At 39.6% G+C, this 16,650-nt stretch overlaps 2 protein-coding genes across 2 annotated transcripts; both read left to right on the top strand.

The window, feature by feature from the left end:
* The first annotated feature begins 2,511 nt into the window (after positions 1 to 2,511).
* LOC111799257 (pentatricopeptide repeat-containing protein At2g18940, chloroplastic-like) lies at positions 2,512 to 5,463 on the top strand. Its single transcript, XM_023682730.1, has one exon. The coding sequence runs from the start codon at positions 2,684 to 2,686 to the stop codon at positions 5,192 to 5,194; it is 2,511 nt and encodes an 836-aa protein (XP_023538498.1). The 5' UTR covers positions 2,512 to 2,683; the 3' UTR covers positions 5,195 to 5,463.
* Positions 5,464 to 8,244: 2,781 nt separating this feature from the next.
* On the top strand, positions 8,245 to 15,961 carry LOC111798513 (adagio protein 1). Its single transcript, XM_023681714.1, has 2 exons — positions 8,245 to 8,769; positions 13,689 to 15,961. The coding sequence occupies exons 1-2, from the start codon at positions 8,543 to 8,545 to the stop codon at positions 15,295 to 15,297; spliced, it is 1,836 nt and encodes a 611-aa protein (XP_023537482.1). The 5' UTR covers positions 8,245 to 8,542; the 3' UTR covers positions 15,298 to 15,961.
* Positions 15,962 to 16,650: the final 689 nt, after the last annotated feature.

Genomic DNA, 16,650 nt, shown 5'->3' with positions numbered 1-16,650 from the left:
CCGTAAAAGGCCGAGATTGAGAAGACCTAAAAGTACTCTAGGGATTAGACTTACGCTAATAGTTAAGAAACTCAAGGTGGTACTTACAAAACAAGCATGGGAATGACGCGGTGTTCGATCGAGAATAGTGAATATGAGGCTAACCTACCTTAAAGCCAGGCGTAAGCAACTTTTAAGGATAAAAGTTTTTAAGGAAGGGAGAATTTGTGACGCCCGAACCCTATTGAAAACTAATTTTCTTGAATTTTCCATTTAATGATCAAATTTCCAATATTTTATTGAAGACATTAGAGGTCGAGTTTGGGAATACGATAGAAGAAAGAAATGCTCGGAATGACCTCGAGAACCTAAAAAAATATAAAATAAAATCATAGAAAAACTAATACCTGTAGGACATGGTTCACCTCGGTGAGTAGCCACACAGACTCTAGGCAAGTAAATCCATAAAAATCGCTAGGAATGCTAGCATGCAAGCTTATCTTACATTAAGTGGTAAGGATATGCATGTTTAGAACTTAAATAAGCAAATTTGAATAGGTGTGCATGTATGTAAAGGAAAATTACGGAAATGCCCTTATATGAGAATAGATGACGCACGTCTATTAAATGTTTATGGAGGATGGTAATATTGTGATCTGCCATACGGGTGCTAGCAACAATCAGAGACCTATGTGTACCCTAAGATTTGGCTTAGCGACAAGGAGTTAACCCTGAGCGACCTGAAAACGTTTGTTGTGACCTAATCCGTCTAGACGCCTTAGAACCTAATATATCTCCACGATACCCAAGATGAACTACGAGAAGACATAAGATCGATGATAACGCGAATGGAACTATTTGGGGAGTCACTATGTGTGTAAGATATAACCCGCCCCGATGAGGGACAAGAGACTACATAAATAGCGACCCGAAGACCCGGTACTGCATGTAGAGTATAGCTCACCTTAATAGGTGTAGACGAACTATGCGAGTAGACAATATGATAAGCTACCACTGTATATATGATAACCTGCCTTGAGAGGGGACGATAAACTACATAAGTGGGCTACATGAGAAATTGCTACTGTATGTATGATAACCCACCTTGAGACGGGGACGAGGGACTACACAAGTAGTTGATTGAGGATATACTATTGTGTGTAAAACAAATCTGTCTAAGAGTGGACGATAGACTAAATATGTAGTATACTGAGGAGCTACTATTGTGTGTGGAGGAAACCCACTCTAGGAGGAGACGAGGGACTACACAAATAAATTAGCTCATGATAGATACCACTGTGGTGTGAGGTAACATTCAGAGGATACCTGAACTAGGCCGAATTTCTTAGCACCCTATGACAAGCTCGTGGAAACATATTAGGTTTAGGATGCGATGAGAGCCTACAGGTAGACGGCTTACTGAGTGTTTTATACTCACCCATTTTTTCTTTTCTTTTTTAAGTATCGATCAAGGTGGGGAGGTGTTCGAGAGTTGCACTGTCACAGGGGGATGTCGACCTAGGACGTCAATGTTATTTTCTACCTCTTTTAGGTTGTCGTTTGTACTGATTTTTTTCCCGCACCCTTTTTCCATTTGTAAATAACTAGAACAATACCAATTTTGTGTTCTCTTTTTCATCACGGTTTGATTTGTCAAAGTCTCGAAAATCTGATCGTGATAACCTAAATCAACTCAAAAAAACATGAAATGCTCAAACCTATAAGGAACGTGTGCAAAGTCAATTCCTCTCATAGGCAATCAAGGGGGAGCATGAGCCATGTGTCACAATCGCACTTTTGATGGCAGGGGACTTGCGATTGTGCGACACTCACTTTCCAACGACAAGTGAGCTAAGCCAATTCGTTCTTGCATCGCCTACGGCCAAACAACGTATGCTCGAGCCTCTAGCCTCGGTTTTAAGAGAAATTTTAGAAAATGAGGGCAGAAAGAGATTTTCGAAAGAGAGATTTTTGAAAGAGACATTATATAAGCAAGCAAGAGAGAAATAACAACGTCTCTATATAACCTTGGGTAGGGAGAAGTTGACAACTAGTCGTATCCGCCTATAGTACATTATGAGGCATTTCATGTCTGACAGGCCTAGACATGATATTTCTGAAACGTCATACTTCCTAAAAATACAAAAGTAAAACACTAATATGAGAAGACATAAAGGGTTGGGCTTGTCATGGGCATACGGCCATGGGCAACACGCCTTGGACGAGCATGACCGTGACACCATGCATGCCCCGAGTTAGTTGTCTTATGGTTGTGTTGGTCTGTGTGAATAATTTTTATTCTTAAGAAGCGAGAATGCTGAGACCATAAGGTGTCGAATCTGGATTCTGAATCCTAATCTGAATCTTGAGAACTAGTCGTTAAGTTGAAATTTTTAATTAATGGTTTTTTCTCGAGCAAAAAGAAATAAATTATTAAAAAAAAATAAAAAAAATAAAAAAATAAAAAACTCTAGCTCATCACTTTATCCAGTAAAAAGATCAAATAAGTTATATGTGGCTTGAAATGTCAATCTTCCCCTGAAATGGCTATATGCCATCTTCTTCAAATGAAGGCCAACCGTTCCTTCTTCAAATGGTTAGCTAAGCCTTTCACTCTGTGCAATTAGTCGCCTCGTTCTTCCTGTTCGTCAATAATCGAGCTCAATTTCGCCATTTTTATTGCTTTGAAGAGCTCGAACCTCAAATGGAAGGCGCTATCTTCCCCAACAAATCTCCACTTCCAGTGAGTAGACCCAATCAACCAGCTGAAACTTTGCGGTTCAATTCGACAACTCTTCCACCTCCTCCGCCTCCCTCGCTGCCCTCTTCCTCCCCTCCGATCGATACCCTTCTTCAGCATCTTCTTCAACTGTCCCTGCCGCCCAATGACAGTGCTCGCAAGCTCAAACCTGCAAATGTTGCGCAAAAGAATGTTCCCCATTTGCCTTCGCTTCGAATTTCCGTGGATTCGAACAAGAAACAGCGAGAACGGCCTCAGATGAAGAAACCCGTGTTGTACAATGACGAGGAAATTCGAGATGGGTCTCCTCAATTTCTCTACAAAAAGGGTATGTGGTTACTTAATTCAATCGTTGAACAGCCTTTTGATAGCTTGAATGATTTTTTTGATTCTGTCAAGTTTGAGTTGCTTGAAATTGATTTGGTGAGTCTGTTGAAAGCGCTAGATCATTCGGGTAATAGTGAGAGAGCTATTGTGTTGTTTGAATGGTTTGTGTCGAACTCTGGCTCTGTCGATGTGAAATTAGATAACAAAGCTTTTGAACTTATGATAAAAATTCTTGGAAGAGAATCGAAATATTCAACTGCACTCAAGGTGTTCGACGAAATTCCCATTGACAAATACTCGCTTGATGTTCGAGCTTGCACCTCGATTCTTCACGCTTATTCTCGCAGTGGTAAGTATAAGCATGCCATTGCCATGTTTGAGAGAATGAAGGACTGTGGGCTATCTCCAAGTTTGGTTACTTATAATGTCATGCTTGATGTTTATGGGAAAATGGGTCGCTCTTGGGATAAGATTTTAGGATTGTTGGATGAAATGAGAAGTGACGGCTTGGAATTTGATGAATTCACCTGTAGTACTGTGATATCTGCTTGTGGAAGAGAAGGTCTTCTAAATGAAGCCAAAGAGTTCTTTGTTGGATTGAAGTCAAGTGGTTATGAGCCAGGAACTGTCACTTACAATGCTCTACTTCAAGTGTTTGGAAAAGCAGGGATCTACTCAGAGGCTTTAAACATCTTGAAAGAAATGGAGGATAATAATTGCAACCCGGACTCTGTTACTTACAATGAGCTTGTAGCTGCTTATGTTCGGGCTGGATTCCACGAGGAAGGAGCTTCTGTCATTGAAACAATGACACGCAAGGGCGTGATGCCGAATGCTGTGACTTATACTACTGTCATTAATGCCTATGGTAGGGCAGGTAAGGAGATGAAGGCATTGCAGTTATTTGACCAGATGAAGCGATCGGGATGTGTTCCGAATGTGTGCACGTATAATTCTATTCTTGCATTGCTGGGAAAGAAGTCACGGTTGGAGGAAATGATAAAGATACTCGGTGATATGAGAATAAATGGATGTTCTCCAAACCGAATCACATGGAACACGATGCTTGCTGTGTGTGGTGATAAGGGGAAGCACAAGTTTGTGAACCATGTTCTTAGGGAGATGAAAAATTGTGGTTTCAACCCAGGTAGAGACACATTTAACACATTAATAAGTGCGTATGGCCGTTGTGGGTCGGAGATTGATGCAGCGAAGGTGTATGGTGAGATGATTAAAGCTGGATTCACACCATGTGTTACAACTTACAACGCGCTTCTGATCGCTTTGGCTCAACGAGGAGATTGGAAAGCAGCGGAATCTGTGTTTCTGGATATGAGGAAGAAGGGATTCAAACCGAATGAAACGTCATTCTCATCGATGCTCCATTGCTATGCAAAGGGGGGAAATGTGAGAGGATTAGAGAGGATTGAGAAAGACATTTATGATGGTCATATCTTCCCCAGCTGGGTTCTTTTGAGAACACTCATTCTTGCAAACTCCAAGTGCAGAGCTGTTAAAGGAATGGAAAGGGCATTTGAGGAGTTGATCAAGAATGGATACAAGCCTGATATGGTTATATTCAACTCCATGCTATCGATTTTCGCTAAAAATAACATGTACGAAAGGGCCCACGAGATGTTGCACTTGATTCGTGAAGCTGGACTGCAACCGGATCTCGTCACCTACAATAGCTTAATGAATATGTATGCAAGAAGAGGAGAATGCTGGAAAGCAGAAGAAATCCTCTCGGGACTTATAAAATCTGGCGAAAAACCCGATCTCGTGTCGTACAACACCGTAATCAAAGGCTTCTGTAGACAAGGACTCATGCAAGAAGCCATTAGAATTATGTCTGAGATGACAGCTCGAGGGATTCGTCCTTGCATATTCACCTACAACACTTTCGTGTCGGGCTATGCAGGACGGGGAATGTTTGCAGAGGTAGATGAAGTCATTAACTACATGATACAGAACAATTGCAGACCCAATGAACTTACCTACAAGATTGCAGTGGATGGTTATTGTAAAGCAAGAAAATACCAAGATGCTATGGATTTCGTGTCCCAGATCAAGAACATCGATGATTCGTTCGACCAACATTCCACTCGAAGGCTCGCTTCCCATATAAGGGAGCTGATGAACTCTTGATCTCTCCAGGTATTCCTACTGCTCAATTCTTTGTTCATTTATAGAGAAGTTCATGTAGATATATAACATTACAAAACATTAAACACCTTACCAGCTCATTCATAATTCATTTCTGATTAGTCTCTGGATGGTTCTGATAGGAGACTATATGAGTTATTATGGATTCATCTTTGTCAAGTTTTGCAGCAGTCTCAGTTTCTATGAACATAAATTATGGTTGTAGGCTGTAGCAATCTGCTGGTATATAATAAACTTATTTCTGGACCCTATATTCTTGTTGTTTTGATCTCTACTCTTTAAATATTTAACATTAGAAGGTGAGGAGCGATCCGAGGATCCATCGTGGACTCGTTCAAGTTCATTTTCAAATAAAAGTATAGAGACGTATGATAGGGATGTTTTTTTTGGGGAATGTACAATAGGGTAATGGCTCAAGCCCACCGCTAGCAGATATTGTCCTCCTTGGGCTTTCCCTTTCGGCCTCTCCCTTGAGGTTTTTAAAATGCATATACTAGAGAGAGTTTTCCACGCCCTTATTAACAATGTTTCATTCTCCTCCGCAACCGATGTGGAATCTCCCAATCCTGGCCCAGTGTCCTCGTTGACACTCGTTCCCTTCTATCCACCCTCTTTGGGGCCTAGCGTCCTTGCTGGCACATCGTCTCGTGTCCACTCCCCTTTGGGGCTTAGTCTTCTCGCTGGCACATCGCCCGATGTCTAGCTCTGATACCATTTGCAACGGCCCAAGTCTACCACTAGCAGATATTGTTCTATTTGGACTTTCCCTTTCAGGCTTTCCCTCAAGGTTTTTAAAACGTCTCTGCTAGAAAGAGATTTCCACACCCTTATAAAGAATATTTCGTTCTCCACCCCAACCAATGTGAGATTCGACTCTTCAGTAGCTTTAGTGGAAAATGTAACTTTAAGAGTCCGTCACTTCCTAACTTGAAACTTGGGTTTAAGTTTTAGTTATAATTACATACATTAATTTGTAGCGTATTGAATAAAACGATCTCTATGCAAAACGGAAAGTTGAAAGGTCTATTAGACACTAAAGTTTAGGGGCTTATTATAAATAAATTAAAGTTCGTGGGCCTGTTTGTTTAAGGGTTAAATTTAAATTTGTAATTTAGCCAATTTTCTAATACTTAAAATGCATCTTAATTTATATATTTTGTTTTTACTCCCCAAAAATGAAAAGCCATAAACGGGGCTTTCAAAATGGGCCAAACATGAGGTGGGCCTTGGATCTTGGGCCAGAATATACTACATTGATCTTTCCCCTCAAGTTGGGCTTCGCAACCCAAGCCCACTAACTGGGCTCGACTCACCTATATCCCCTGCGACATGGTCACGTTATCTACTTCTTAAGAAGGAGTGAAAATTATTTTCACATACAACACGAGTCCTTCCAACATGGTTTGTTTGCTCTAAGTAAAACATACTTAACCATGAAGTTCCTATGATTGAGGCACTGAAAAGAAATGTGCTATTTGTTCGTATAGGTAGTGATTTCAATTCTTTTAAGTCTTTCTTAATCATCTTATCCTTAGGATCGTTCTCACTCGGATGTGGTTTTGGTTCATTCATGCATCTTCCTTTACTCGAGTGTTACATGCAAAATCCAGATGAGGTAGAACCCAAGTGAAGAAACTATTTGGCCAAGATGCTTGAACGCAAGCCCACCTCGACCAATCGAATGAGCTGAGCTAAACCGAGCTTATGGGAGTGTGGGAATCAGATACGTTTTACTTGGGTTTTCTTTGACCTACAAGACAAAGAAAACCGAATTCATAAATTTCAACAAACGACAAAAGGAATATTTTATAACATATTTACAATCTTATAAAACCTTTTTTTGGGTTCTTTATGATTGATCATAATCATTATTAATGCGAGATAAACTTTATTTATTAGTACATGCCTAAATTAATTATTCAAAATTTGAATTTGAATTACATTTAAAAGAGTAAAAACATACCTATAGAATTGTATGTTATAACACACATAAAACATAACTATAGACACTCTCTCTTTATCTAAAGAACTATGTTTATGGATGTTAGTTTTATCATATTACATTACAATCGATCTGTAACACTATGTAAGAATAACATTATATATAGAGAGAGAGTCCTATCACATTCGAGTCGTAACGATGTACACTATATAGAGAGAGAGTTCCATCGAGCTGTAACACTATACATTATATATCGAGTTGGTAACACTATACACTATAGAGAGAGAGTTCCATCGGGCTGTAACACTGTACATTAATGTACAGTGTTACAGCCCGATGGAACTCTCTCTCTATATAGTGTATAGTATTACGACTTGAATGTGATAGTACTCTCTCAAAATATATCTATATTTATCTATCTATCTATCTATATATAAAGAGAGACTTATCATGTTCTAGCGGTAACACTATACATTATATATAGAGAGAGGTCCCATCAAGAGAGAGAGAGAGAGATTCCTATCACATTCTAGCTTAACACTATACACTATATATAAAGAGAGAGAATTCCATTAAGCTGTGACACTATACACTATATATACAGAGAAGAGAATACTATGACACTATACACTATATAGGGAGAGATAGTCCCGTTAAGCTGTGACACTATACACTATATAAAGAGAAAGTCACATTAAGCTTTGACACTATACACTGGGGAGAGTCATATAAAGTTTAAGTTGTAATATATATATATATATATATAGAAAGAGTACTGTCATATTCGAGCGGTAACACTGTACACTAGATATATATATATAGAAAGAGTTGAAGAGAAGAATATAGTGACAGAGGTAGGTGTTATTATTTAAGAGGGAGCTAAAGGTCTAATAATGGTTGGAAGAGCATAAGGGGACGTAGGGTAAGTATTTACACACAAAAAGAGTGGCAGTGGAAGAAGAGGACCACGAGGCTACCAAGAGTTGGAAAACGAAAGAAGCAACAGCACTTAGCGTACACCTAAAGCTCAATACGCCCAAACCCCGACTCACCCAAAGCCTAGCCAACAAGAGCCAACCCAACCCAACCCAACCCCACCTCCCACCTCCTCTACCTCCGCCTTAGCCTCCCCACTCCCTTACCCACAATCATCTCCCCATTCCTTTCCTTCAAGCCTTAACCACCCAGTTTTCTCCCCGCTATCCCCCCCNCCTCACAATACGAAACCAACCCAAAATCCCTGCTAAATTCGGTTTTCCGCCCTAATTCTTCCCTTCTCCTCCTCCTAAAACCCTGTTTTCCGCCCTCTCATCGCCCTGATTTCACCTGCCTGATTCCATATATCTACATGGGTTGAACACTGCTTCTGGGTTTTGGAACAAACCGAAATGGAGTGGGACAGCAATTCGGATCTGAGCGCCGACGACGACGACGAGGGCTTCCTTCTCAACGATGGCGGCCCTCTTCCTTTCCCTGTTGAGAACTTGTTCCAAACTGCCCCATGTGGCTTCGTCGTCACCGATTCTCTTGAACCTGACCATCCCATCATTTATGTCAACACCGTCTTCGAAATGGTTACTGGATATCGGGCCGAGGAAGTTCTCGGTCGCAATTGGTTAGTTTCTTCTCAATTTTTTATTCACTGCTGTTTTATGTTTTAATTTTGGGGATTATTTAGGGGTTCAATTACTTTATTTACGAAAACTTAGAGAAATTTATTCTTTAATTGCCTAGTTAGCTTGATGTTGGATGGAGTGGCAAGTTATTGGTCTGTGTTTATAGCTGATGAGCAGGTTGTTGGAATCCGTAGTATGTTCTCTGGTTAATATCTGGGCAACTTTCTGCACCTTTGCATCTAATTTCTAGGGATAATTTGTGTTAGGAGCCCACTTCTAAAGCCTTCTAAAACAAAAACATAGCTGTAACTCGACTGGGATCGCTACCTCGTGCATGCTAGGACGACCACGGTTGAATTAGTTAACAATAGAAGCTCTTTAAACAAAATGAGCTTAGGCCTCTCTTGGTATGTATCTTATCACTTTCATGTACGTAGAGCTCAGGGATATGCATCACCGTAGTCAAGTCTCATAGGGAAAAAAAAGGAATTGTTTCAATATTTCGTGACTTTTATGAGCACACATATGCGTGAAGGAAACGTACAAGAATCAGTGATGCAACGTATGTAAACTAGGAAGGTGTTATGAGTACACATATGCATGAAGTTCCACGTACAAGAATCAGTGATGTAACGTATGTATACTAGGAAGGTGTTATGAGTACACATATGCATGAAGTTCCACGTACAAGAATCAGTGATGCTACTTATGTAGACTAGGAAGGTGTTCCAACAGTAAGATCACTTACCTTGGGTTTTCAAATAATTAATAGCTTCTATTAAGAAGATTCTTGGCTGCCATTAGACCTCAAAATCATTTTTTTTCTTCAAATCTGTCTACCAATAAAATTCAAATAGAACTCGAACCTAAAACTTAATCGAACTCATATAGGCTTAGTGGTGTTCATAGACTACGAAAACCTGCCAACAAAGGCCAAAACTCTTGCTGTACTGTGTTTGAATTTGCGAACGTATTGCCAAAGTTGAGTGGATATTCTCTTTGTTGTCGCTGGAAATTCAATCGGAAGGGACTGCCAAAATGAACTGATTGACTCTGGAAGGAGCAATGAAATTAGTGCAAGTTTCTTAAGAAATCACCCCGTGCCTTTCCATCCATATTCTTCAATTTTTATTAAGTTGGTGTTTCATCATTTTCTATTTTCTGAGGTATAAAAGAATGACCTTGGTGTTCTTATATTTTCGTATTCGAATTTCCACTAAGAAATCTTGTCTAGTGTTTCTGGATTTCCTGTCGACTTAATGGAGAATGTGGAATATTGACACTTTTCAAAATGTTCTTGCTTATATGGTAAACCAAATGCCAAAGATTCGGTTTGCATCGACAGTAAGAAGCATATTACGTAGATCTTTTGCTGCAAAATTTTTTCAATTTCCTAAAATTTTGACGGTTGGGCGTTTCTTTTGAGGTATTAGGAAGCACCACCCACATGATTTTGTATTATGGCAGTATTCTTGGAAAAGGATTGGGCATATTGTTATAGTTGTGCTTGGGCAGCAATGTGGTACGTATTTTAACCGCTTTTGAGGCTGTAAAAGATGAATTCTTAGGATTCCTATGATTCTGAGAAGCTACCTTTAGTTGGAAAAGAAAAGGTTTTTTGAAGATCTAATGTATAGTGCCCTCTGAAGGATGGACTGTATTCGTCTCGCTTAGTCTAGGATCTTCAATACTTTGAAGTTTGTCGAGAGTTTTTTACTGGACAGATACGTTATGAATGGATTGTATAAAAGGCGGAAAAACCCCAAATCTAGGCGAAGGCAAAACAGTTATGAAGTGGTGATGTAATTGTAATTGATGCTAATGCAACAGGACATTGTACAAAGAGTTGAATAAAATGCATTAAATGGGTCTTCAATGATTGGATATTGAAATTCAAATAGTTTAGGGTTGACCCACTTGATTGACACAATCACCAACTTGTCATTCAAACCTCCCATTCTCTCAAAAGGGTAGATGGAGAAGGAACTTTTTGATCATCTCTTTGTAACCTATGTCTAGCAAACGGAAAGCCAAATGGCTCGGAGATGCAACACCAAATTGACCGAGAAAAGTCCTAGTTCCAAAGAATATTATCAAGGTCTTTGTCATCCCCGACAAATATTGCAACAAAACAACCTATCAAACTAGACAACTTTCTTGATAATTAATCAAAGGTGTTAACGCTTTCATGAATGAGATGTCATGGGAAGAATTTAACCTTCTTGAAAAATCCTTCTTCTTATTGGACACGTCAACGAGGAGCAGTTGGTGCCAGTAGTTCAGTACCTGAGCATCTAGCCTTAGACCCAAACAACCAAATCACCACTCATGGGCCATACGCTAGAACATTCTTGAAAATTTTTACCTTTCACAATGAGGTTAAGGCAAACACGCTAGAAGGAGAGAGATTCACCGAACGAGCATCTATACTCTCTCGACTAATCTCAAACTCCTCATTCAAGGATAAAAAAGCCACATAATATGGTAACCTAGCTAGTTGAATCTAAGAACCTCATAAACGCTTTGGATATGCAAACCCTTAGTTCACAAATGCTAAAACCCCCAAATCAAGTTGATTTCATTCCAAATGATTGCAAATCTTGGGAATTTGATTTAACAACTTTATTGAAAAATAAGACAGTTAGATCTAAATATATTTAAAAATCTCAAAATGATAAGGAATTACCCCAAGGGAAAGTAAGATTCATATTACCTTGTTGATTGAATATCTCAAGGCAAGAACACTTGTTTGAGATTTGAATCACTCCACAAACAAAATTGATCAAGTCAAACTTGAATGATTCTAAGCCTGCAACCTAGATTACATAGAATTGCAAAGAAACTTAGCCATTGGCTAAAACAAAGCACAAATGCTATTTTAACTACATTTTCCAAGTCTATCTTACAAAGATAACATACATGGCTTTATATAGCCTCAATATGAAACCCTTAACTTTCTATGAGGCATTTCAAGAGTTTGTAACCCTCATACTTTATAACCATAATTAGCCTCTAGGTAAATTTAACCTAAAAGTAAATAAAAAGTCTTAAAACTTAAGATACATTAATGAAATACCATAAATCTAGATTTACATAAAATCCCATTTGAAATATCTTGAAGCCTTTGTTGCATAAATGAAGCATAAGCTTGATTCTTCTTAATATGACATTAATTGGAACTTGGTTCAACTTTGATGAAACTTGGCCTTATCTTGTGGTAATTTAGACAATATTCTTCACAACTTCCTTGAAGTTCATGTTGTATGATTGAGATGCCTTGGTTCATATCACACAACATCCATCGTTTTCCTATCGGGAATAGATGAAGGAACTCCAATGACAAAGAATGAACTTCCAAAATGATTTCTCATCTGCAAACGAATAGTTTCTCATAGCGAAGAGATGATATAGAAGTAAGGAAACATAGAGCTAAGACATCAATCCTAAGCCCACTTATCCTCCATAAATAAGTACCCTTCTCATCACCTACAACCATTAGGTTATTTCTTTTCTCTTGTTTAATGACAAATCATTTCTTATCTGAAAAAGGGAAGCTCATTGGAAACATCTTTCCAAGGATTTCTATAAGTGTCTTTAACCCCACTTGACATGCACTCAAAAGGGTGAGGATCATCTTTGCTCGTGATAATTTGTACAACTAGGTGTTAGACTCATAGGGGTGGCATCACAACCATTTAGCCAACGAGGCCTTGTTTTGTGCTCTTAAGTGGAACTCTAGCCCCAAAGTTCCACGGGCTTTGCCACCACCTCCCACCTCATAAGGTGAGACCCTTTCCCTTCTTCGACCCCTCCCACAAAAGACCCATTATAAGCTTTTTTTAAAGTCTTAGTAACAGTACTAGGGACTCTAAACATGGACAAAAAGTAGATCGATATGTCAATCAAGATAGATCGAATAAGAGTCATTCTACCACCGGGATCATAAATCAAAACCAAAATTTGACACTTACCACTGTTGATCTTAAGCCTAGACATAGCTTCAGAAAATGATGAAATGTGATTTAGATTGAGGAACGATTCTTCCTTTCCCAAGTAGAAAAAAGATAGTATTATTGGCAATCTGAAGATGAGATAAAGACACCTTACCCTTTACAATCTCAAAACTCTCGAGGATACAACCATCAAGCCTCCCCCCCCTGGAAATTATCCTACCAAGAATGTCCACTTTGATCTGGAAGAGTAAAGGAGAAAGATGACATCCCTGCCTAAGAGTTCTCAAGGCTCTCAAATTCTCAATAACCTCATTAGAACTAAGGGCTTGGTCTAGAATTTTCTACCCGCAATAAGTTTATTCAAGATCATTACAAATGGCTTGGTTTTATCTTTTTTCTTTGGCTTAGGTGTGAAGTTTTTTTTTTTTTTTTTTTTATTTTTNGATGACATTCTTGTTACCATTCTTAGATCTTGTTGTTGGAGAAGCCCTGGGTTTGATGGCTCTTGGAATTGGTTTTTTCAAAACACTTGTAATATACTTTGATTCTACCTCTTGGAAGGACCCTTGGTATAGTTTCAAGACTTCTTCCATAACGTTTCTATTAATTGCAAATACAAAAAAAAAAAAAAAAAAAAAAAAAAAAAAAAAAAAAAAANGTTGGTTGATGAGTGGAAGAAGAAAAAAGGAAGGGCGGGTAGTCTTCAAGTTGAACCTAAGTGTGCTTTGTGATGGTGATAGTGTTTTCTTTGATGCCATCCTCCTAAGGATGTGATGGAAGGTGGAGAAAGTGGATTCAAGGATATCTTGTGTGGACAAATTTTTCATTTTTGTTAGTAGGAAGCCCAGAGGAAAAATTTCTCCGTCCGCCTGTATTTTATCGTTACTAACCATGGTGATCTTTTCTATTCATACATATTATACACTAGATACTTGATTATTAACACATTTGGGACGTTCTTGCAGTCGATTCTTGCAATGTAGAGGTCCATTTGCAAAAAGAAGGCATCCACTGGTCGACTCTTCCGTGGTTTCAGAAATCAGAAGATGTCTAGAGGATGGTACTGAATTTCAAGGAGAGTTGTTGAACTTTAGGAAAGATGGAACCCCATTGATGAATAAATTGAGGTTAACACCTATCTATGGAGATGATGAAACAGTAACTCATGTTATTGGTATCCAATTCTTCACTGAAGCAGATATTGATCTGGGACCTGTGACCAGTTCTACAACAAAGGAATTAGCGAAGTCATCTGATAGGTTTCGTTCTGGCCTTTCATCTTTTCGCGTTACATCTGTTGGCGACCGAAATATTTGTCGTGGTGTATGTGGTATTTTTCAAATAAGTGATGAGGTGATATCCTTGAAAATACTTTCACGGTTGACACCCAGAGATATTGCGTCGGTGGGATCTGTTTGTAGGCGGTTTTATGAGCTGACAAAGAATGAGGATCTCTGGAGAATGGTCTGCCAAAATGCCTGGGGTAGTGAAACAACACGTGTTCTAGAGACAGTGCCTGGTGCGAAAACTCTTGGCTGGGGCCGGTTAGCGAGAGAATTGACAACTCTTGAAGCTGCTGCCTGGAGGAAGCTGACCGTTGGGGGATCTGTCGAACCCTCACGATGCAACTTTAGTGCGTGTGCAGTTGGTAATAGAGTTGTACTATTCGGTGGGGAGGGTGTTAATATGCAACCGATGAACGATACCTTTGTACTCGATTTAAATTCTAGTAAACCAGAATGGCAGCATGTTCAAGTTAGTTCTCCACCTCCTGGTAGATGGGGTCATACTCTTTCTTGTGTAAATGGTTCTCATTTAGTCGTCTTTGGAGGTTGTGGAAGACAGGGCTTGCTTAATGATGTTTTCTTGTTGGATTTGGACGCAAATCCTCCTGCCTGGCGTGAAATATCTGGATTGGCTCCTCCGCTTCCGAGATCATGGCATAGCTCCTGCACTCTCGATGGCACGAAACTGATAGTCTCCGGTGGATGTGCAGATTCAGGAGTACTCCTTAGTGATACCTTTCTGCTTGACCTCTCAATGGAGAAACCCATATGGAGGGAGATACCTGTATCTTGGACTCCTCCCTCTCGGTTGGGGCACACGTTATCTGTGTATGGTGGGCGGAAGATTTTGATGTTTGGGGGTTTAGCAAAAAGTGGACCTCTTCGGTTTCGATCAAGCGACGTCTTCACAATGGACTTAAGTGAGGAGGAACCATGTTGGAGATGCGTAACTGGAAGCGGAGTACCGGGTGCTGGAAACCCAGGAGGGGTAGCACCTCCGCCTAGACTGGACCATGTTGCTGTGAGCCTCCCAGGTGGAAGAATACTGATCTTTGGCGGGTCAGTTGCGGGTCTTCACTCAGCATCACAGCTTTATCTGCTGGACCCAACAGAAGAGAAACCAACATGGAGGATATTGAAAGTACCTGGACGGCCTCCGAGGTTCGCATGGGGACACAGCACATGCGTCGTAGGGGGATCAAGAGCCATAGTCCTGGGAGGTCAAACTGGAGAGGAGTGGATGCTAAGTGAGCTTCATGAGCTATCATTGGCAAGTTCTGTGATCTGAACTGATGAATGAAAGAGAGATGAATTGAGAGATTGGCAGAAATGTTGTTGGTCTGGTCAGGACTCTGTATTAAAAATGTATGTTCCAAAAGTGCTGCATCATATTCTTGTAAGGAAGGAATATTCTTGTAAGGAAGGAATTGTTCTGACTCAGAATAAAACTTTAAATTCAGGTTGAAACGAGCGAGTGGATAGCGGTTCGTGTGATCTGTGTATGAAGTATATTCTTGTTCTTCTTCCATAGTAAGTAGTAGGGGGTTAGAAGATAGGTTTCAATGATCATATTCTTATTGTTATAAGAAGAATGTTTTGGTCCAATTCAGATTCAATAGGGATTTGGAAGAAAGAGGGATTGAGTGAGTGAGTGAGTGAGTGAGTGAGTCCATGTCGATCATGTCTTGTATGTAATAACTTTGTGCTCAGGTTGGCCATCTTCTTCTTATTCATGACCTCAACAAAGAAGATCTGTAATAACTTTTCTGCTTTGCTGGTAGACAGAGCCATTGAAGGAAGAAGGAAGAAGCTGTAAAAGTAAAGTAACAACAACAACAACAACACTCTGCTTATCTTATTTATATATCTTGCTTTTTAGCGCAGGGCCTGTAATCGACCTTTTATCTACCTTTTCTCTATATACAACTCACAATCATCAGCCCTCTTCTAAACTTTCTAACCAAAACTTCATTTTTAATCTTTTTTTCATATTGACCAGCTTACACGCAACTCAACTCATATCACCGAACATTGTCTGATCTTATTACGATTATTTTATATGGAAATTTGTAGAAAATTAAATCTTATGTAGGTGACTACTTTGAATCCATATTTTCTCTAATTTTTTTAAGAGTAGATTTTCTTTAATATGATCATTGAAGCTGGGAGTTCGGATAATATATTGTCCATGAGGACGGTGGATCAGTTAGGGCAGCTGCCCTTTTAAGTTAGGGGGCTTTGACTCTGGAAGAGCCCTATCGAATTAGACCAAAAAGAGCATAAGCTGTGGCAGCTACCCTTTTAAAGCTTTTAAGTCTAAGCTGTGGCTGGCTCTGCAAGAGCCCTATCGAATCAGACCAAAAAGGGTATAAGTTGTGGGCTTTTTTATAGATGTTGAGGAGGTGAGTCAAGGGTGAGAAGGTGAGTCAGGGCTTTTTTATAGAGGTGACAAGGTGCCCCTTGAAGATGGGGAAGTAAAAGTCGGACTCTTGTGTGACGTCGTCGGATGTATTACATATCCTACTCAGAAGACCATTGTTATACAAGTAGTGTGTTACCTGTATAGGGAGAAGACCGATTGACTTTTAATGGCAAACGCGGTTATTTCTATCATCAGACTTTGGTTGTTTAAGGAAAAAAC

Source organism: Cucurbita pepo, chromosome LG07 (genome assembly GCF_002806865.2).
Source record: "Cucurbita pepo subsp. pepo cultivar mu-cu-16 chromosome LG07, ASM280686v2, whole genome shotgun sequence".
Classification (NCBI taxonomy): domain Eukaryota; kingdom Viridiplantae; phylum Streptophyta; class Magnoliopsida; order Cucurbitales; family Cucurbitaceae; genus Cucurbita; species Cucurbita pepo.
Note: the sequence above shows the minus strand (reverse complement) of the source record. Positions and strands in the feature narration are given on the sequence as shown.

Excerpts from the sequence above, each read along its gene's own strand:
- LOC111799257 (XM_023682730.1), top strand. The coding sequence starts at position 2,684 with ATGGAAGGCGCTATCTTCCCCAACAAATCTCCACTTCCAGTGAGTAGA.
- LOC111798513 (XM_023681714.1), top strand. The coding sequence starts at position 8,543 with ATGGAGTGGGACAGCAATTCGGATCTGAGCGCCGACGACGACGACGAG. Across the intron at positions 8,770-13,688 it reads GAAGTTCTCGGTCGCAATTG|TCGATTCTTGCAATGTAGAG; the intron begins GTTAGTTTCTTC and ends ACGTTCTTGCAG.